Source organism: Rhea pennata, chromosome 4 (genome assembly GCF_028389875.1).
Source record: "Rhea pennata isolate bPtePen1 chromosome 4, bPtePen1.pri, whole genome shotgun sequence".
In the NCBI taxonomy this organism is placed as follows: domain Eukaryota; kingdom Metazoa; phylum Chordata; class Aves; order Rheiformes; family Rheidae; genus Rhea; species Rhea pennata.
Window position 1 is genome coordinate 72,954,404 of NC_084666.1, and position 22,694 is coordinate 72,977,097.

At 41.8% G+C, this 22,694-nt stretch overlaps 1 protein-coding gene across 2 annotated transcripts in view; it reads right to left on the reverse strand.

The window, feature by feature from the left end:
- Window positions 1–22,490, reverse strand: part of ANKRD17 (ankyrin repeat domain 17) — a 94,709-nt gene extending 72,219 nt beyond the window's left edge. The window contains exon 1 of one of the 2 annotated variants that reach the window (XM_062574259.1): window positions 22,029–22,490. In XM_062574259.1, the coding sequence (XP_062430243.1) occupies window positions 22,029–22,400 (372 nt within the window). In that variant the 5' untranslated portion in view covers window positions 22,401–22,490. Of the gene's footprint in view, window positions 1–21,194; window positions 21,216–22,028 lie in introns of those variants that run through there. The other variant, XM_062574260.1, reaches the window with a different exon arrangement.
- Window positions 22,491–22,694: the final 204 nt, after the last annotated feature.

A 22,694-nucleotide genomic window follows, 5' to 3' on the forward strand; every position in this document is an offset into this window, starting at 1 on the left:
TAAGGTAACAGCTTATCATTGCAATGAAAAAATACACGCAAATATTTTGAGAAGTTACCTGGCAATGAAATGACATTTTAGAAACCCGGAAACAGCACGACAAAAAAGAAATCAGCTTGAACTATTATAGCTACTTCCTCACAGATCCATGCCACTTCGCAGAGGAGTGTCGCTTTAAGATTTCCAAGTGGTGCCAGCATAAGTTGGCCAAAACAGCAGTGTTTTCAACTTTCACCCCCCAGAAGGCAAAAGGTCAGTTATTTTGTGAAGCAGGATTATTTCTGCAAGAGGAGCAAAGGCAGGGCATGAATACTGAAGGAGACTGATAACTAAGGGGTAGGAATTACACAGGCCTAGCGAACTGCGATCAAGTAACTCTTATTTTTCGGCAGGGAGGTTCCCGCTATGACACCAGGCACTCCGCAGCGCGGCTGGAGGGTCCAGCCACCTCCCCGCAAGGCCAGCTCCCAAGAGCTGGCTTCTCCCCTCCAAGCGCGGAGGGCCGGCGCTGCCACAGCGTGCCGGGAGGAAACCGGACGGCCACCCACAGCCCGTGCCGGTACCGCTACCCCGTGCCGCCTCCACCCGCCGAGCTTCGGGGGGGCATCGAGGCGCTTCCCGCCCCCGGGGCCCGGCCCGCCGCCCCGCTTTGTTCGGCGGCCGCCACCCGCCCGCCCGGCCCCTACCTCCAGGATGTCCTCCAGGACGTAGGCGTCCATGGCGGCGGCTGCCCGCTCCGCGCCTCACCGCGCCGCCGTCGCCATCCCCCTGGGCGCCACCCGCGCCGAGCCGCGCCGCGCCGCGCCGAGCCGAGCCGCGGCGGCCGGCGGCCGGCACGCTGCGCTCCGCGCCGCCTCGCTCCCCCCCCCGCCGCCCGCACGGGAACAGGAAATGGACGGTTCCACCCCGCGCGCGCCCGGCGCCTACCACCGCGCGGGGGGGGGGGGGAGCGGGGAAGGAGGGACGCGGCGCCCCGCCGGCAGCGCCCCGCGCTCGCAGCTCGCACCGACCCCTCGCTGCTTGGGGAATAAACGGATGGCTAGATAAAACCAAAATACGGGGGCAAAAACAAGGGGAAAAAAAAAAAAAAAAAGAGAGAGAGACACACACGCACCCGGGGCGGGGGTCACATTCAAATGTTTTTCCTGCCCTTTTCTTCTTCCTTTTTCCCTCCCTTGTTTAAATGGATTCCTTTTCCCAACCCCATAGTTCAGCAGTTCCCGGGTTTGCACGCACACACACGCACGCGCACACACCTGCCTTTGCAACCCGCGCAGCCTGCACCCCTGGGCAAAACACGCCAGGCCTACCTGAGATCATCCCTGAAAAAACAGGAAAAACCCCACACCACACGCCCATGCTCTCCTCCCTCTTTTTCTTCTGGAGCTTCAGAGGGTTTCTAAGGTCTCCACAAATTCACTCCGACAAAGAAGCAGCGAGCAGTGGCCCTGCGGGTGGGGGAGCTCCAAGCGCCCCTGGCAGCAGGGACCTGCTTTCTTCCCCCAGGCACCCAGGCCTTGCAGCTCTCGCTACACTGAGAGGCTCTGAGGAGCCATTCAAGTGCACATCAGTAATGCTGGGGCTGCTTTAAGGTCTGTCATTTTGTTTCCAGCCCCTAAAAGCTTACAAATGCACTTCAAGCGGCTTTCCTTTAGTTCATTCACTACCATGCTGTCCTATTCACTCTTAGTGGCAAACGACAAGAAAACAACTTGTACTAAGAAGGTCTACGGCATAGCCTCTGTCCTCTTCTGTTCTGCAATTCGCCTACCCGCCACAGCAAACCCTCCTAAAACAGACTAACCTGTCCTAACTGCTGAAGCATCAAATACCACATATCCATCCACCCTATCCTCTTCTTCCTTCGCTTGACAGGAATGCTGACTGGGAGGTATTCTAGAAACAGCTGGAATAATAGAGGTGGGATGACCATAAAGAGGAAAACTGAACAGCTTTCAAGAAACTAGGTATCTCCTCATGGGGCACAAGGGGAACTACTCGTCTCTAACAGGCCAGCTCCACCAGAGTGAGCCACCGACGAGCTAAGCAAGGTTTCCCACACGCCCCTGCAAGTGACGGCACCAAGCTTCAGCTCATTCACTGCAGAGGCCAAGCAGCAGCAGAGACGCTTCTGACTCGCAGCAGTAAGAAACTCAGCTGTGGGCTGAGAAAGAGCGTCTCACCCAAGGCACGATGGAGAAGCAACAGCAGTAGACAGGTAAGACTGACCCCCTTCCTCCCCCCCCCCCCCCACTTCTCCCTTGCTTTAGCCAAAACATATAGTAACTATTTCCACAAAGGAAATGCAAATACCACAGTTTTTTAAAGCTCTGAGGGATGGTGGTATCTATTCTGCATTTAACAGGTCAAAGTCACTAATTTCTATTCTGCAATGCCTGTTCTAAAAACTAAATCAAAATCCATATTGGAAATTGTTAGAGTTCATTCATATCTGCAAGTCTTAATTCTCTAGTTTAAACAAATACAGCACAATAAATCCTGTCAGTCCCAGAAAAACCACTCCTCTTGTGCTCCAAGTGACAAGGATCTAATGGCCAAAAATAATCAGGTTCATATTTTGAAGAAAAACACTAGTAAAAACAACACCGTATTTAAAAATGGTCTTTTTCAAAACATGATCTAGTTTTAACAAGTACACTCTCAACAGTAAGAATCTTCTCACCAAGCTTCAGCTAGCTGACCAGATGTCACTTCCACTCCTGAGGTCCCCAAGAGACTTTTCTAGTTGATCACTAAGTTTGGGCACAGCTATGCTCTCCTGCTAGAGTCTTTAATTCTACATGTAAAGAAAGGGGAAACGTACTCTACTCAAATATCAGAAAACCCCTTATTTTACAGGAACCCTCTACTTGCTCATGTGCTTCACACCATTTTTCTACATAATGGAATATGTCAGATTTTACAGTTTTGTCTAGAATTTATTCAAGGAGTACCTGTAAGGTCTGTTCATCTTTGACACTGCAGAACTTATGCCTTGAGCCTGGTTTTTGAATTTAATACATCTTACCTAATTCACATCACTCAAGGCAGAAGAATTCTTCCATTATGCAACAAATACCTTACTGAACTCGTGCTTACTGTTTGCCTGTTTTACTGGCCAAGCTTTCTTTCCAAAGCACTATTCTAGAACAGGTAACCAACAAATCCACTCCATTAATATCTTGTCTGCTATTCAGCTAGCCTTAAAAAAAAAAAAAGTTCTTTAAAATATGTTAAAGAAAAAAAAAAATCTAATGACTAACCCTTACAGAAGGATAACTGAAAGGACCAACATTCCCAACATCCTCTGTAGATTTCAATTCACTGAAGTTTTACCTAAAATTTGTACTTTCTGCAGAATTCCTTCTAGGAATACATTTAGCATCCTTTTAAACAGGTCAAACTATAAAGGGCATGCAAAGCACAGCAACCCATACCAGTTAGATAATCAAAAACACTCAGATAAATCTTTGCTGCCTTGAGGAAAATTCATCATACAGACCTCTACGTATCACAGGCTACTTTCTGTAGGAAGCTGTTGTCCATGCAAGGAATCACAGGACAAATCCCATGATTACACCGAAATAGTGCTCTTAGGTCAGGATTTCTGACATTCCTGTCAGGCTCTTGCAGCTGCTCCTGTATATAGGCACCCTGGGAACTGCATGCAAATGTTAACCCAAGTACAAAGCTAGCCCTACCAACTTGAAGGAGTCTTTTAAAAAAAACCTCCCACATGACAATGGCTTTATCTCAATAATTATTCAATCTTCCAAGCATCAAAAAGAATGAACTAATACCTTAGCATAACCTTAAAAAAAAAATGAACATAGCTAAGATTTTTTTGCTTTAAACATGACAACACTGAGCATATTTTTAAATGGAAAGAGAATGTAACACAGCAACAAAAAAAGTTGTCTGTTCTGCACAAAAGGAAATTGAATAGCACACACCACCTTTGTCATTTTTATGAAAAGTGCCAGGTTCCTAGGAAAGGGAGAAACAAGCTCATCTCAAGAGCTGAACTTTTTCCAGTTCCCTTTGGAGGATGACAGTTCTCTGAAGAAGGAGAACAGAACTTTGCCAAGTTACTTAAGTCCCTTGCCACTTGATTAAAGCACCTATCAGCACTTTAACACATACATAAACTAAATACATCCATTAAAAATTACTCTGCTTCTTATTATTTTTACATTGTATGCCAGTGTATTTAGGGATTATACCAAACACAAGCATACTGTGCAACTTCACTTACAAGAACATAACTGAAACCACATCCCAGAGCTTCTCAAGCTATGCTACAGCAAAACACTAGCAGGAGCACAGTTTTCTGTGGGGGTGAGGAAGGTGATGAAGAGGGTGGAAAACAAGCTAAATATGCAACTGAAATCAAGTTACATTCAGCATTCATTTGCTTCCTCACTCAAAATCCTGCCTCTGCATTCCCTGTTGTGTTCTTGTTCCTCCACATCCTCTACCGGAGCACCACATCACCCATTCCCTGAAGACCCCTTTTCAGGCTTCACAAGAGGCATTCTTTTTAAAAGAACATTGCTTAACTTAGCAATTTAAACTCATCTACAGTATGGAATATCAAATTCCAGAAAATTCATTCCCAAAACTTCCAACTCCTCACTGCCCTGAGATCTTCAGTACAACATTAAGGTTTTCAGGCAGACTTCCATTCTGTTCCTGCAAGAATACAGAGACATCCAGAAAGAAGTAGAGACTACTTTGAAGTCTGCAATTTGTTTCATTCATATTTAAATCATATGATTTGGAGTTTTAAACACAGGCTAGGAAGATATATCTTCAAGTTTTGCAAAGATGAACACAGGTCCTTTTATTCTTAGTTTTCATGTCCAGCCCTATAATTTGAATTATCTGTTTTTAAGGATAGCAAATGCCTTCTTTTAAGACATCCAGATTGCTTTTATTCGAAAGACACCTGCCTTTATTTTCTCTTACTAGGAAGGGTATGATTTAGTCTGTTCAACTACTACTACCCGTTAAGAATTAGGAAAAAAAAAATCCCCCAAACCTGTGCCCGAAAAAACTGCCTTTCCTTCCATCAAACAAGTAGTACCTTAAAGAAAAGCAGCTGTCCAAGCCATGCATATCAATCCTGTTTTCACATTATGGTCTCTTATATTTTAATAACCCTAAAATAGAGAGAAGCCCTTAAGTTCCCCACACAGGAGTCGAAAGACTAAACACTCAGAAGGGCAGCTTAGGGAGACAAACTTCTAACAGCATTGCTTAAAAACACAAGACTCATTTCAAGCTGCACTAAATTGCATTTGACCCAAGTGCATCTTGAGATAGTATTCAACACCAAAAAACAAGGCCGGAGACATGCAAATCAAGGTTGTTTTACTCTATATGTTCAAACAGCAGCAGTACCTAAAGTTGTCTATGTGAAAAGTACATGACTTGACAATCAGGGAAGAATAAAAGCATCTGAAAACGCAGTTGTTTTTCCAGGACAAAGTAGATGGTGGGGCTATGAACACAAAACAGCTAGTAACCAATTTTATATATATATATACGTGTGTGTGTGTGCATGTATATGTATATATAATGTGTGTGTATATATATATACGTGTGTGTGTGTGCATGTATATGTATATATAATGTGTGTGTATATATATATACGTGTGTGTGTGTGCATGTATATGTATATATAATGTGTGTGTATATATATATACGTGTGTGTGTGTGCATGTATATGTATATATAATGTGTGTGTATATATATATACGTGTGTGTGTGTGCATGTATATGTATATATAATGTGTGTGTATATATATATACGTGTGTGTGTGTGCATGTATATGTATATATAATGTGTGTGTATATATATATACGTGTGTGTGTGTGCGTGTATATGTATATATAATGTGTGTGTATATATATATACGTGTGTGTGTGTGTGTGTGTGTGTGTGTGTGAGAGAGAGAGAGAGAGAGTGTGTGTGTGTATATACACATATATATTTTTCCAATATTCCAGTATTCCCTATGCCACTGCTAATTCTGAATTGGCCTCACACAGATTCTGTCACCCTGAAACATAAGCATTTTTACAATTGATCAGACACCCATTCTGGCACCCTGAAACGCAAGCACTTTAACAATTGATCAGACAATTCCCACTCTTATATCACAAAAGCACATTGTTATCTATTTACAGCTGATCAAGCAGTACTGGTCACCAACGGCACCAAAGCATAGAAACACACATTTTCTGTGTTTCCAGAGTCACAGAGCACAGTGTCAAGGTTAGCCTCTTCAAACTGTGTCCCACTCAGATACTAGCACTTTATTTAACAAAACAGATGAGGCACATTCATTACTAAAAACCCACCTAATTGAGACTTGGGGAAAAAAAAAATAGAAGTAGTCTTCATTAAAAGCACAAAATATCTTCAATGTGGTTTTCCTAAGCATTCTCTCCCATAGTAGGCAGACTGTCCTGAAGAGATCACCTTAAACAGAACCTAAAGTTGCTGAGATAGGGTTAAGACAAAAGTAGGGTGGGTCCCCAGCTGAAGTTTCACAACATCCAGATTTTCAACTTAGTTTAGAGCACTAAATGATAAAAATCCTGTCATTGTCACATGAAATACTTTGAAAACTGACTGGCACTTCTAATCCACATGAAAACAGAAGAAATTCACAAAGGGATTCAAAAGCAACAAGGGCCCTCTTCTAACACTGGAAATAAAACTAGTGGTCCAGGATAAGATATATGAGCAGCTCAGTGTATATAGTAGAGAAACACTTGATAGTGCAAGAAACACTCGTGCAGCTTTTTCAACACCTACTTCAAACATTCTGCATTTGAAGATCTACCTAGGCAAGCATATCCAACTTAATAAGGGAAAGAAACAAGAACAGTAGTATAGCAGATTCCAATTTAATCTTTATCACTGGTACTGGGAGAGCATTCCCATCAAATTGGAGAACAAAATAACATAAGACAGATGAAACCAGCTTCAGAACAGTGAAGAAAATGAATTAAGTAGCTTCACAAGTCATCATACACTGAAGGGATTAATTTGTCTAGTCTGAACTTCCTTTACTGTCTTAGAGGCTGCAAAAACAGCTCAACAGAATGGCACTTTAAATTTAGGAACCTAGTCAAAAATCTAGGAAGTGGGCATCCCCTGAACACTTATCACAGATGTAGCTGTTGAAGCTCTTCTGTATTACAAATATTTGATGGTCACCATAATTATCTTGAAGATAGCACAAAAAAAAATTAAAATTGTTTTTTAAAAAAGCTCAGCTTCATTGGGAGACCCACTAATAAGTAAACAACTCCAAATGACACACTGAAATTATCTACTATCTAATTTACATCTGCTCCTCCTTGTACTAATACTAGCTTTCAACTTTGTATTTGGTCCATTTTTTTTCCTTTAAGGGTGATAATACTCCTACCCCACCTTCACTTTGCTAAACTGGGCCAAGTTCTTCCTGTCTGCTCTCAAAGTAAAAATAAGCTTCTTCAAAACCCTCTACAACCAAGTTGGACTTAAATTTTCTTGAACATGCCTCCATAAGGGTACACACTAGTCCAAAAAAGCTAACTTCCTTGTAAAACTGCACTAGAATTTATCTACCCTCATTAGGGATTACTTTTAAATGTGTACATACCTTTCATCACTCCTTGATATCATTAGTTAGTTCAGATAACCACTAAGACATTGATAATCCAGATATCCATATTCTTCTTTACCCTCTACTACTTCTGATACAATCTCTCTTTTTTCTAAACAAACAATTAAGTCTTTTTATACCACAAAAGCATGACCTTCACTTTACAATAGATTGCATCATACATCTCCTGGTGCATTTTTAAGGTCATTTAGTTCTTTGACAATACAAAAAAAAAAAAAAAAAAAAAAAAAAAAGATTTTAACCAACTGCTTCAGTTTCTCTCTTTAGCCACAGTTGAACTTCAACTCTCTTAATCCTCAATGACTATATAAAATGAAGTCATTCCAGAACAAAACCTTAAGAAAAATCTCATCTGCTTTTACTCTCTTCCTGTGCTACTTAGTTGTCTTCTTAACTCACCTGTTTTGATGGTTACATCTCTAGTTGTCAGCCTGACTAAGTTTCCAGCCTCCTTTAGGTGCTTTAGTGAATTTCTACTACATCAGCACTACTTTTTTAAGTTTTGTTATTGGGGTTGAGGACAGAGGCTGTTTAACCGGATATTATGTACCTTTGTTAACGCACGCTGCTTTTTATTCAGATTTCTATTTATTTCTTAACTTATAAAATTAAGCATTTTGGACATTCAAGCCTTTCAATAGTGCTTCTGCTAAAAACTGAGGCAAAGTGCTCATTTCATTTTAGAACCACAAGATTATTCTCACTGCCCCAGCCTTGCTCAAGTGTAATCCCCTGTTGCAGCTGTTACCCCAAAGAGAAAATGAAACTTCTCAATAAGCAGTCGACATATTTTTCTCCTGGGAGAACTATGTAACAATTCTGCTGAACATCCAAGTTTCCTTCCCACTGAAAAACTATGCTTTCTCCCAAGACGTATCTTTCATTTCTGCCCAGCCTATTCTACAGTTAGCAAAGTACTCAAGACCCTTCTGCCACACTTAGTATTTTCCATTCATTTAGTTGTCCTTGTTTTAGGAAGCATAATAAGCTTCAAGTGATGAAATCCTAATCCTTAAAAGGACCTTAATGTGGTATTCTTGAGACCTAAGCTTTTCCACAGCTCCAAAGAGACTAATATCTTTGACAGCTCTCCATACTAAACTATCTTCAAAAGTGCAGAGATAAACACATCCCAAGCTTTCTACATCAATTTAAAAGACTGCATAAAATCCCAAAAGGTTTAAAGACTGACTGTTGACAACAGACTCGGGTAGAGGTTTACGAGAGATGTTTGTCTGATGGAATAAGGCTGCTTGCCATTCATCACACACCCCTCCTCAGACCTGTTCTCCCATAATAAAAGCACGCTACTGACAAGCACACTTGTCAGCTTGCATGACCTATCAGGATCTGGTCGTATTAGACAAGATAATGACTCCATATTCAGAGAATTTCAAATAAAAATTATCTCCTCCCAGTAATAAATTGGGGAATTTCAGCATTCACACTGTGATACAATTTCCTAGAAGATTTATCATTCAAGGGTCAGTAAGAAGGCAATCACTCCCACAACTGGAAAAAGTTAGCAAAACAATGCCAAGAATGCTAGGAAAACCTCTAAGGATTCACTGACAGCACAAGCTCAAAGTAAAGGCATTCAGCTTATAATACTTTCTCTAGGAACTCCAGGGCAAGAAATTTCAACAGCTAGCTCCATCTCAAGCGAGATTCCAACATTCAGCCCAAGACTCATGAGCTAATGCTTTTAAACTGTTAGCAGTTTCTTACTCTTACACCAGAAATTCACAAGCAGAAGGTAGTTTTGCAACATTAAAGTACTTCCGAAATAAGCATTCATTTAAGACTAAATAAAATTGACAGAGTTTTATTGTGTGGTAAATTAGTAGTATCCTGGCACAGAACGACAGAAACTCTTCTGAACAGCAAAGGACCTTCTTCTCCGTTAAATGCTTACGTAAGCCCTACACTCATTTTGGAATTTCAATCCTGTAAAGCATGGAAAAAAGGAGAAAGGAAAAGCAGATCTTTATACATAATATTGCCGCAATGATGCGATGAAACCAGAACCTCATTAGAAGCCATTCTGCCGAGCTCTATGCCTGCCAATTTATACAGTAGACATATTTTAGAAGGTGTTTTCTATCTTACTAGAAAAGCCCCTATGATTTTGCTATGGAGGAAATGCCCAGGGCAAATGAAAATAAAACTGACACAAAGCTATAATAAGAAGAAAACCACATATTTTTAAAATCAATTAAAAGGCTTGGTTATTTTCCTCCACCAAAAGCATAACATTTCTGCCCCCAATTTTATTCAAAGTGGAACTTTCAGTAGGAGAGCTTCCGTTAAAGTTCTCCCCTTGAAGTACCTATGCTTTCATTGGCTGTTATTCTTAGACTGCTGTAAACCTTTATTCTGAGAACCTTAAACTCAGTAAAGAAATTGGGAAGATCGGAAACACATGCAGAGAGAACACCAGTTTGGGGACAAGGATAGTGGTGGGGAGGCATCCTTCCTACAAGTAATTGGTGTGTATGCCGTTCTTCTTTCATTCATGAAAGATTTGTGGTAGGACAGCTATGTGCAGTTTAAGTGGCCTTGGCATAGCCTCTAAACAAGGTACAAATTGCTCACACGTGTGAGTCCACCAACACTCATATTAGTAGATAGGTATTAATCCAAGACAATTAATACCTAAGATAGGTATTAATCCAAGACATCTTCACATTAGTATGTGCAAGTGAGTAAGAGACAGAAACCATGTTTTATCTACATATACTACGCATGTAGATCATTTTATATACAAGTAGGAGAAGATGCCCACTTAGGTAGATAGCTGCTCCATATTTCCCCCTGGTTACTGTTCGTAAGCAAGACTGCTTTCCCTCAGATCTGATACGATGAATCACATTTTGGCGATTTCAACTCCAGAACCCTCTGCACAAATGTTAATGTAAACCTCGGTAGCCACGAAAGGATGGAATGTAGTGAGCAGGACGCTAGCTCCTTTTTCTCCCAGTTCTTCAGTCATTAAGCTCATATAAAAACATGTGAGGAACATGCCTAACACCTTCACCCTAAGCAATTTCTACAGGTAACAGCTGTCAGCCGCTGGAAGTTGTTGAATAACTCAGTTTCTAGATTAGAATTCCCACTTCCTTCCTAAGTAGCAAAGTACATAATTTTCTTATGTGTATAATAATCCAATTAACTGAACACTGATATGACCTATTTCCATGCCAATTTCTAATCCAGGATCTGCTGGATCAGGATCTCCATGTCTGAACAGCTCTACATTTAGGTGGAGTGTTAGTAGTGATGACTTCAGACTTGATTTATACCACATTTCTGGAGCTATTCTAACTGCTATGGAAACAAGCAGAGCCCAGAATATCATACTTTATTGTTCTCTCTTTTACAAAGTCATCAGTAAATGGAGTTACTTTGCTGGTACTTTCACATTTATGGACTAAACTGTTTTATGGAAAAACTTCTCCCATCATCTACAGCAATACTAAGTCTGGAATTTAACAGAGAACAAGCTGTTGGGAAAGGCTGAAGTAGGAAGAATATATATACACTGAATAAAACCAAAAAGAACTTTCTGTGTTAGTTATGTTCTTTTAAATGCTTGCTCACTTCTAGTTTCATCTGAAGTTACTTAGAAGACCAAGAAATACTAGGGACCTCATAGCAAAACAGAGATGCATCTACTGTCAGCACAGTTGCCCTGACTGCTTGACATGTTAAAATACTTCTGCCTGAACACCTAAATGTTCTGTGCCAGTTCAATACCTGCTGTTCCCCATCTCTATTGACTGTCTTCAGGAGGAAAATCTAAGTTCAGTTTTAACTCCAATTATCAGAAGAATGGTACAACAACTAAGTTATGGACATCTGCCCTTCTCAGTCCAAGATGCACTCACAATATGAGCCTCATTTTAGCTGAAAAACTCGAAAGGTTTTCAAGAGTTCAGGGGAAAATAAAAAAGAAGAAAAAAACAACTTATTGTCTGAAACAGTATAGCTAGACAACACTTACTGGCTTGACATCAAAGACCCTTCCAAACCAACAGGCACACAGGAGTAATCTCTCCCATTCTAATTCGAATTAAATCAGTCACACAAAGCCTAACGGAATTGTTTCATTGTGACAAAATCTAATAAATGCATTAGAAGTTACTAAACCAAACAGCCACTTTCAGTTATTGCAGAATTTATATCAGAGAATTTAAATATGGCCCAGACTGGACAGAATACAACACAGACTGCTCAGGTTATTTCTATCAATAACTAGTCCAACGGTTGGAAAAAGATGCATATTCTGCAATACCTATCTCTGGATTACAGTGAAAACCACCACTAAAGATGACTGTTGTTCTTGAAATCTTTTTTGTCAAATGCAGGAAATAGGCTTGTAATATAGCTCACTGAGAATTATATTCCTACTTGTATTTCAAGTCTAATTCACTCAAATAATTTCTTAAGTGACACTGCTTCATATACTTCAAAACTGCCAACATTGATAAAGTTACTGAAGGCAGCGATCTGCTGGCTAACCTTTTGATCCTACACAAGGTGATGCTCGGTCGAAACAGTCCAACAGCCCCGAAGCGCAGGAGGAATTACATCTGTAGCAACTTTCATAACAAACGCTGCACTTGGCAGAGCTCTTTGTTCCTCAGCGCTCAGCTGAAGAGAATATATCAAGTCCCACATACATGAACAAGACATATCCAGAGCTGATGCAACAGCTCAAAAAAGAAAACCCTCAGCACCCCTTCCCTTGTTGCACCAGCTTTAGTACCTTTTGGTCCCATCACAGACCAGCGATTCAGGACAATGAGAGCTGGCAAAACCTAAGCACTGTAACTGCACAGCTGGGAATAACCAGAGGAGGAAGAGATTTCCCTCTCTTGGCAGATGTTAGATATTGGATCAACTCATTCCATCATGCTGTGCCATACTCTGAAGATTTCTGCAGAACAACTCCAGTCCACACACCTACATTTCTAAAAACTCCCTCAAAGATGCAAGTACACTGAGCCTGATTTTACACAGAAGTTCAATAGATGCATAAACATCTCCCACATACACAGGCCCTTTGGAAAGTTCAGCACATGAAGTTTGCCACTATAACTATCACTGAGAAGATCCTTTATCAAGCTGGTGCTTCCCAAAAATACCAGCATGCTGTTATGCCAACTTTCACTTCTGTTAGTGACTGAGACGGACAGAAGGCATATGTTCATCTATCTAGCAGACTAAGTTAAAGTAAATGCTCTTATTCTTCAAGCTAGCTTGGTTGCTCGTACTATGATTACCATACTGATCACAGCTATGCTTTGTGACTATTTTATGCTAGCCAGCACAGACCAATTCCTTTGCTGCCTTTCACTGAATAATGCAGAAGTGGTAATGGTGACACTGAAAACTGCACAAACTCTTGAACACAACACTGCTTCCATCCCCTCTCTCTCTTCCCATTCCAAAAATGCTGCTCTACCAAACCCAACACATTTTATCTGCAAGTGTCAAAGCTTTAAAGTTTGGGGGGGTGGAGGGGGAGGGAAAGAAAAAAAAAAAAACATGATGTACCTTCCAGGGCTGAGCCAAACACTTTCAAATACAAGATCCAAAGAAGTTGTAGAGTAACTTAAGAGAATTACTTTGCCCTTTAGTATGAGAGTTTTCACAGATCTGTAGCATGCTCAACAATTCAAGTCCTCAAAGGAACCATAAATATTTTCTGACAGGCATTTAAATGAATAGTCCCACCAAAAAGGGGAGTCCTCATCCTTTCTCCCTATTCAAGTTCCTGTCCCTTTGCTGTATCAGCACAAGCTCTTGTGTGACTGCTTGACAAACTCGATCAAGGAACTGATCAGCTATAAGCATACTTACTGAGAGTTTTAATTTTTTTTTTCTTCTTTTTATCAGGGGGAGAGAGGAGGGGAAGGAGTTGCCTTCCGCCCTCCCTTTTTTTTTGAGCAGCAGCACTTATTTAGATGTGCTCACTGCAATCTTCACAGAAACCGGATTCCCTGACATCAAGGGGATTAGCATCCTCACTGATAAAGACTCAAAACAGCACTGAGCACTTCAGGAAAACCTAAGTTGCCTCATGAGTTTGAATTCTCAACTTCTCTGAAGTCCTGTTCACCATTCGGTGGCTTAAAAAAAAAATCTTACTACTTGCAGAAGGGCATAAAAAGGAAAACTCTGCTGGTAAAACACTTCAGGACAAGGCTGAACAAGAGGAAATAAATACTTCAAGTTGTAAAGTTAAGGCCCAGGGAAACATTTGAGTCACCAAATATCTTGCATATGCAGATTTAGTTGTGACCTCCAGCTTCTCATAAAAGAACATGTTCCAGTCCTGTTCTTAAGAGACTGGGAAAAACTAGGAGGATAAAAATTATCTTTTTACCTCTGTATCAGTCCCTGCCTTAGAGAGAGGTTTCAGATGTTCCCCTTCTGCTCTATTCCACAAAATAGCTTTGCAAAGAGGGACAGATGTACTAGCTTATAAGGTAAATATTCCTGTTTCACTTGGGCAGGGGAAAATGAATCTGAGCCCAAACACAAGGCAGCTTCCCTGTCAAAGAAGGATCAAGTCATGTTGCATGAAAGATGCCCCTACTTTTATATCCTCCCCTGCTCCTTCAGGTTAAAAATAATAGTAATATGACTCCAAACAAATGAACATACAGGTACTTCACTTTTTAACTGTATCAATATGAACTTGATGAGAACAGACACCAAAACAAACTGATTGCAACATTTCATCATACTTATTAGCCCTCCGTTTTCCTAGTTCTACTATCTAGCACCTGAACAGCTGCTGCTCAGATGCGTAATTGTACATGCACAAAGCTGTCCATTCTTAATCGCTAGCACCATCAAGTGCTAGTTCAAGCTAGGACATTGTAAAAGTAAAAAAAAAAATAAAATAAAGTTTATTTCAGCTTTTTATTTCCTAGAATACACCACTGTATTTGTAAGACATGAGCATCGAGCTAAACCACAGCAGAGCAAAACCACCTGTGCATCAGACGCCAGTAATTTCATTCTGTCAGAAAGGGCTTTGGATAAGGAAGCAGAATGATCACACTTACAACATTCAATCTTAAAGAAAAGATTGCAAGCACAAATGAAGCCATCTTAAACACATGCTCAGTCTCAAGTCTGATTTTTATCCTGGTCTACAACCATTACCTAATATGAAAGGTGAAAGAACAGTGAAGGAATTCCTACATGTGGCTTACTTCTTCAGATAGCTGTGGGTTTAAGAGTATATAAGGTAAGAAGTGTCTGGAAAACATCTGGAACCCTGAGATAACCTCTGGGTATTGAATAACACAACGCATTGACTGCTTAGTGAAGACAGAAAGAAAATGCTGCCCTTTATTGGTCAAGTATACGTTCTTCTAAAATACTCCTGTTGTCCTTGCACAATGACTGCACAGAGATAGCCAGAATTCACACGCTAACACCAAGACATACTTACATGTGCCGACAAAGCTGCCTGTGTGTTACGGAAGATACTCTTCTCCAAGTATATCTGTTAAATACCCTTATCCAAAGCATTTGCTAACATTAAATCTTTACCCACACACACACTTGGTATTCTTTTTTGAGGCATCACAAGTTATTTCAGGAACACCAGGATTCAGAAAGCACACAGAGCTGCAGGAGCTCTACAGATACAGGATACCTTCTCAAGATCCCATTTCCCGTCAGCCACCTAGAACGCCATACCACAAAGCTATCAGAAGCACACTGCCCACTCACAAACAAGCCTGCTGCCCAGCAAGGTAGTCACAGATCCCACCTCAAATGGCCTGAAGACTAATATTATAAATGTGTCATATTTTATTTAACTCAAAAGGGTTTGTTTCTTTAGCCTTGCAAACAAACCCTCCTTATCGGTCCTGGATTTGCATCAGGAATTTTGAATTCCCACTCACAACTTCCAAATCAGTTGTATCCTAAGTACACATGAACAGTCTTGTTTTGAAAAACATGAAGAATAGGAAAACATATATAATCCCATTTGTCTTTGAAGTTGACAAACGAGCAAATTTGCTTGTATCTCAGCTAAATCTTTTCCACCAAAAGCATTCGCTTTAAAGAACTACATTACTAACTGAAAATAAGGAGCTTTTAGCTCCAGATTGCATATAAAGGAAGAGTTAAGCAGCTCTCCTGGAGAAATACAGCCTTACATGCAGGGAAATAAACAAATTCACATGGCGCCACTGACAGATAACACCAGATCATGTAGTGATCATTTTCTGCTAGCAGCTTCTTTTTTAGACCTAGATATTCACTAATAACTTCAATTAGGTAAACAAACATCTTGAAAATGAAAAAAATACACAGTAGGTCTAAGAAGATATCATTTATTAGCTCAACATACCTAAAGTCTTTCCCACGCACGAAGAGGCACCACTCGAACCTACTTACCAGCTCAGACAGTAACAGCACACACGTTCTCCTAACAAGTACATGAATTTGAGTAACCTGTATTGCTTCAGAAAAGGGGGCATATGCAAGACATGATCTGCAGCTGATGGCAAGAAAACAAAGAGGCAATGTATCTGCCTGTAATGACGAGGCAGGGAACATCGAGCCAGTCAAATCATTATTCCAGTTTTCCAAACCGATTTTACTGGAATCCATTCAGTGAAAAATAACCAAGGGACATAAAACACTTCTGGCAACACTTCTAGCAGTCAGTTACAGAAAATTTTACTGTTGTGGAATTTCATTGCAGAATTCAACTAACCAACCTGCCCTGCGAGCCCTGACAGTTCAGGGACTTTTGACAGCTATCATTTACGTATTTTCAGGCAAACCTGAACTGCCTCTCCAGATCAGCAGAAAATTAAAGGCTGCTAACTCTTGACAGTTTATTCCATCATACTTACCATATTCCTCACACAAGATAAAACATAAATCTCACCACTAGCACCAAACAAATGCAAAAATATTTTCTGTAAGAGTGGGTTTTGTATCAGGAGTATATACCATACAGGTCAGCATTAGGGTCAGGGTTTCTGAGCTGTCTTTATAAGATTATTTCTAGAGATAGAAAATGTCTGCCATGGACTCTGCTGCAGCTCACCTGGTTTCTCCGTCAGGTCAGTTGAACTGGTGTAGGATAAGTATTGTTATACCATGTGACACACTGTATTAACTGTACCAATAAGGAAAAAGCCAAAGTCACCTTAGCTCTTACGCAATAAGTTTTTTTCTGAGGGATTTCACTATCATTTCTTCTTCTGAAGGGAAAAAACAAGACCGTTTAGGGAAGAAATGCTGAAGGGTGCAGTGGTAGGGAAAGGATTATAGGACAAAATACAGGACTTTGAATTGTACATCAGGATTTCATACACTAACAAGGACCCATCCCAATTAGTTGCATCTTCAGCCCTTTAGGTGAAGGGACAAAGATGAAAGTAACAGCAGTACAGAACGTATCATTCAGTGGTCAGCTGAGGCATGCTGGCTGTTTAGTGGCTTTGCAGAAGCTAAGGGCCCTCTTATTCACACTTCTGTACTCTCAGCAGTACAATTAAGAGACTTGCCATAAATTTGGCAGAGATTAGAAAATAAAATTAATGCTTGAAATCAGTAGCTTACATTAACTTCTAATCTGTTACAACCTTTTAAAATTAAGTATTATAGCTGTCTGTTTGTAACACTCACAGTAAGCCCAATTTTCAGATTAACACCTTATATCCAAAGATCAAATGAGCTGTTAAGAGTAGCTTCTTCTGCATGATGAGGTTTTGAAACAACAAAAAATCCTAATTCTCTGCTTTGTCTTCACTAGTTCTGTTCAACTACTAATTCATCCGCAATTGGGTAAAAAGAAAGGAAATCATCACACACACCACATACACACAAAAGTATCTTCTTTATGGAAGCAATGACAGCAAAATAAAAACAAGAATATCTAAGAAACAGCTAAGAAATCTAAAATATTCTTTTCATAGGGAACTGCTTTCAGGTATATCTACCATTAGCATTCCTAAGCATAATCCTCAATTATTCGCAGAAATCATTTGAGAATCAGTGACAAACTAAACTGACCAGAATAACAGCTCCAAGACTGATCTACATCTACTCATCATGAGACTCTTCAGTCAAGGGAAAAAAAAAAAACAAACAAGACTTACACATTCATAAAATGAATGAGACATAAAGAAAATGTAGTTATGAACCACATAGTATTTTTACTAGTTCATTACCAGAAGCAAACATTCTGGAAGTTCAAAGACTTGAAATCAGCTTGTAAACAGAGTTTAGATTGAACAATTAAACCTTTCTGTGTTTCACAGGGAAGTTCTAATGCATTCCTGACATCAGCCTCTCAGGTATCAGCTCCTGCACAGACGAGGACTTGCTCATTTTTTGTTTCACTGTACCATTCCATAGCAGATTCACAGCAAGCGTTTAACAGAGTCAACACATACAAGAAAGCTCTCAAGAAGTCTACAGATCTATGTATTTTTTCAGAACCTGTTCAGAGGAACTGCTAAGCCATGTTTTCACACACAGACATCCCCCTGCCCCCCAAAAAACTGTGAATAATAAATAGATAAATAAAAATGCTCTCAAACAATACTACTATTAGCTTCATATTACATGTCAACTTTCACCTAATTTGCATACTTTAAGAAGAGTGGCAAACAAGCCTTTGACCTGTCTCCTAATATGTGAAATTTGATAGGCAATTTTCTTCATCTTCAGGTATTAGAGATTAACCTCACAAGAATAAGCTGCATTTAACTGGAGGTAGAGGGAACACTGTACAGAAGCCCAGCAGAAGCATCTTTCCTTAAGCGTTCGTTGAATAGAGTGGCCTAAGAAAGCAGTCTTTTTCAATTACACTTTTCACACAATTCTGACTCTGAACAGAGACACACTAACCAGCAGAAGATCCAAGGAATGAATATCACTATGGATGCAATTCTGTTTCTAACCATGAATAATTTGTACCTCAAGCTTCATAGTAGCTGGAAGAAAACTACGTAAGGTCTGTAAAAAATATTTACATGGTTCATTCAAAAATTTCAGCCATAAACATTTAACACATCAGTCGACTAAATTTTCATGTGGCCCTGTACCTATGCAGTTTTTGCCTGAACGCAGACTCTGAACTATCACCTGATCAAATTGTCACTGTAGTCCCATTTGATAGTGAGATATAGCTCCTTAAAACAGCTCATCAGAGCACTTCTTTAAAAAAAAAAATGAAGAGTTTGGTTTGTTATATATAACCTGATGACTCATAAACTAAGACCAGAATTCTGCTAGAATGCACACAAGTTGACCTCCTGCTCAGTAAAACAGATGGTGTGCATGTACACCTGAAAAACAGAAACCTGCCACAATAACTGACAAAGTTTTTCTAATGTTTGACTTCCGTCGTTTTTCTCTCACCTTTAGATTACTCTTCCTGCCTACTGGAGTTCCCACTTTAATTAATTAGTGGTTAGAAAAAAAATTGCCATTTACAGACTATACTGGACTGTGCTATGAAGAACATCGGGTTTTTTGGGGGGCAAACAGCAGTTCACTGCAATTTCACAAAGTAACCTTGGAGATTACCCAAGGTTACTTTTCATAGTACCCATTGTAGTCAGAGCTCATTATGCAGTTGCGATGAAATATCAATTTAACTTCTTCCAGAGCCCCATCCAGTGCCTATGCTTCCACATTGAGTTGTAACAGCATTCAGAAACAAGGCTGAGATGAAAACATCTAATCACTACTTCTCATTCCATTCCATCAGCTCAGCAATGACCAAACCAAAACAATGTCTTTCCACTCATGAGGTTTCCGTGATTTAGTATCTGTCAGGTTTCCAGTTATGCTTCCTCGACTTGCTCCTTCTGTACTCATGAAATCCAGATGCTGTCGCACTAATAGTCAAATCTCAAGTTCCTCACTTCAGAGATTAGAGGAGACTTGAAGTATTAAGCATGGGAAGGAAAAAAACTAGACAAACTCTAAGTTCACAGAGCTAACAAACTAAATGACTGGGAGGGAGCACCAATTGCTGCATCATCCACTGCAGTTTATACAGTGTTTCCACAATATTTTCCATTTACAGTAAAACCATAAACTTAAAATTAATTTTTTTTACTTTGTGTCTTCCAGATTGCCAGTGGTCAGAAGACCACAATCAAACTGCTGAAAGCTACACAAGCTGCATCATTTGATCCTGAAGTCAGTGAGGAAAAAAAATAAAAAACAAAACAGGCTTTTTGTAAGCAACCTGAATGACCAAGAATAATAATTATTATAAAGGAAGCAGAAATCATGCATTTCCTGATTCATCCTGAACCTGATAAACTCAATTATGTTAACTTCTTTTTTGTGTACTTACCTGCTCAATATTTAAACTCAGAACACCCAGCCTAGGAAGCCTTCACCTTCTGTGACTAAGATGAAAAAGTCAGGGAAGCTTCTAGATGCCAGAATTGCCTTCCCAGCTATTGATATCAACTATACAAACAGTTCTGTCAAAAAAGGGCAAGTGTTCTTCTGCTGCCTCATGATATTTTAATGACCATTTGCTTTTCCATCTCCCTGCACATCTTAAAGCATATTAAATGGGTATCTGGCTACAAAAAGTGAGGGCTCATGTCAGCTGAGACTTACACGCATACCTCCCTTTTCTTTGCATTTCTTGCCACACCACGTACAATATCGATTGAACTTATTTGTATAAGGAGCCATTTTGAAGAGTGGGCAACTAACAGCCAAGGATCACATAATAAATATGTTTATGATTTCGCCAGTAAGTCTTACTTTATCTAAATTCTTTTAAAGGTTCCTTTCATCCAGATAGTTAACTCAACTGAAACATCTGGTATATCTCTAGACAGTTTTCATTCCCCCCTTGCCTTGCACCTCCACCGTGAAACTCAATAATCTCTTCTCAAGCAAGTAACCAACTCTGAACTCTTCAAGTACCTGTAGGACTGCTAGATGTCACATTTCAGCACCTGAGCACAGCTGTCTAACTTCACGCTTTGAGAATTTTTACCCATATGATGCTATTCACTTTCCTAAAACAGGTAGTACAAGAACAAAATACCAGACATAATTACTTGTTAATCACAACACGCACTCACTGTGTACAATTTCTTTTACAACTTGATAAATGCTTCTAATATCAACTTCTGTAGACATAAGTAGTAGAGTACTTCTACATCATAGAGAAGCTATAATAGCTTAGCTCTTAACTGTATTGAACTCTTCCTTCCCTTTCTTCATCCCCTTTTTAATAACTAACACGAAGATAGAATATGTCACTTGAAATCCAAACTGCTTACAAATAAAGCTCAAAGAAAAGCTTGCAGATTTACAGCGGACTATTTCAATGATGCTGTTAAAAAAAAGCAGAAGTGAACATCCAGCTTACTAGGTTATAAATATAAAATTAGTCAGCAAAGCAACTGTGTGTGGCTATATATGCAAACAAGAAAGGGGATTTGGTCTTTATTTGCCCTTTCCAGTGATACCTACCTGAAAAACCTAATACTAAACGAGAACAAGTTGAAAATGCTTCCCCTGTACTTATTTCAGTATGACGTTTAAACGGCAGCTGCCGTCAGGCTCAGAGAGCACTTGGGACAAGAGTAAAATGACCAGGACTCCATGGCAGCCTTTGCTTTAGCTGGAAAAAAAAAATCACCTGCTTTTATTCATGATGAATCTGTTCCTGCTATTGATGGTGCACAGAGGTTCCAAGCAACACACCCTGCCTAGCACGGGCCTGTCCCCAAGGCTAAGCTCAGGTTATTTGGGGTACCAGGTGCACTCGCAAGTTTAGACCCTAGGGACTTGGCTCTGAGCTGAAAGAGCAGGCCACGGGATAGGTGCATATGAAGCACAGAACAGGTCTGGGGCCTTTCCCCACAGCAGCAGCCTACTCAAAAAAGGGGGGGGGGGGGGAAGGAGGAGGAGAAGGGGAAAAAAAATAAATAAAAAAGGGGAAACCAACCAAATAACCCCCAAGGGAAACCCCAAAGCAGAGACCAAAGCCGAATGCAAGCTCCCCCCCCCCACACGAAATCTTGGGGGGGGGGAGGTGTCTCCACCGGCGGTATCCCCCGCTGGCATGGCCACCTCAGACCCCCCCCCCCAACACCCCCCCCAGGCGGCCTCCCGCCGTGCCCGGCCCACGGCCCCGGTCCCGCCCCGCCACGAGGCGGCCCGGGGGCGGCGCGGTGCTGCCCCCTTCCTGCCTCTGCGGCAGGGCCCCGCGGGCGGAGGAGGCGGGAGTGGGGGGGGGGGGGGGGGAATTATGAAACCGGATCAGGAGGGCAACCCCCGGGGCCTCCCCCACCCCGCCGGTACCTCGGAGACCTCCTCCTCCTCCTCTTCCTCCTCGTCTTCCTCCTCCTCCTCTTCCTCCTCCTCGCTGCCGCCGTTGCTGCTCTCGCTGCCGCCGCCGCCGCTCTCGCTGCTGCTGGCCGCCCTGCCGGCCCGCCCGTTCCGCTTCGCCTTGCCCGGCGGCGGCTTCTTCTTCAGCAGCAGGTCGCACACCCGCACCAGCCCCCGCGGCGCCGCCGCCGCCCCGGCCGGGCACGGCGGCGGGGCGGGCGAACCGGCGCCGCCACCGCTCAGCGCCTCCGGCGGCCCGGGCCCTGCCGTGGCGCTACCGGCTTCGCCGCCGTCGCCTCCCTCCTCCGCTGCCGCCGCCGCCGCCGCGCTGGGCGCCTTCTCCATGGCCGCCGCTCGCCGGCCCCCGCGGAGGAAGAGGCAACCGGGGCCGCCGCTGCCTCGGTCACCTCTAGCGCCGGCGCCGCGCTACCTCTCGCGATACTTGCTGCCGCCGTCACTAACGGCCGCTCACGCCGCCGCGCGCGCTGCCGCCGCAACCGCCCGGCGCGAGCGAGCGAGCGAGCGAGCCCGGCCCCGCGCCCCCCCCCCTCCCCCCGGCGCGCGCGCTCGCCCGCTCCGCCGCGGCCCCCTCCCGGCGGCGGCGGCAGCGACCCCCCCCCCCGCCGCTTCTGTGCGTGC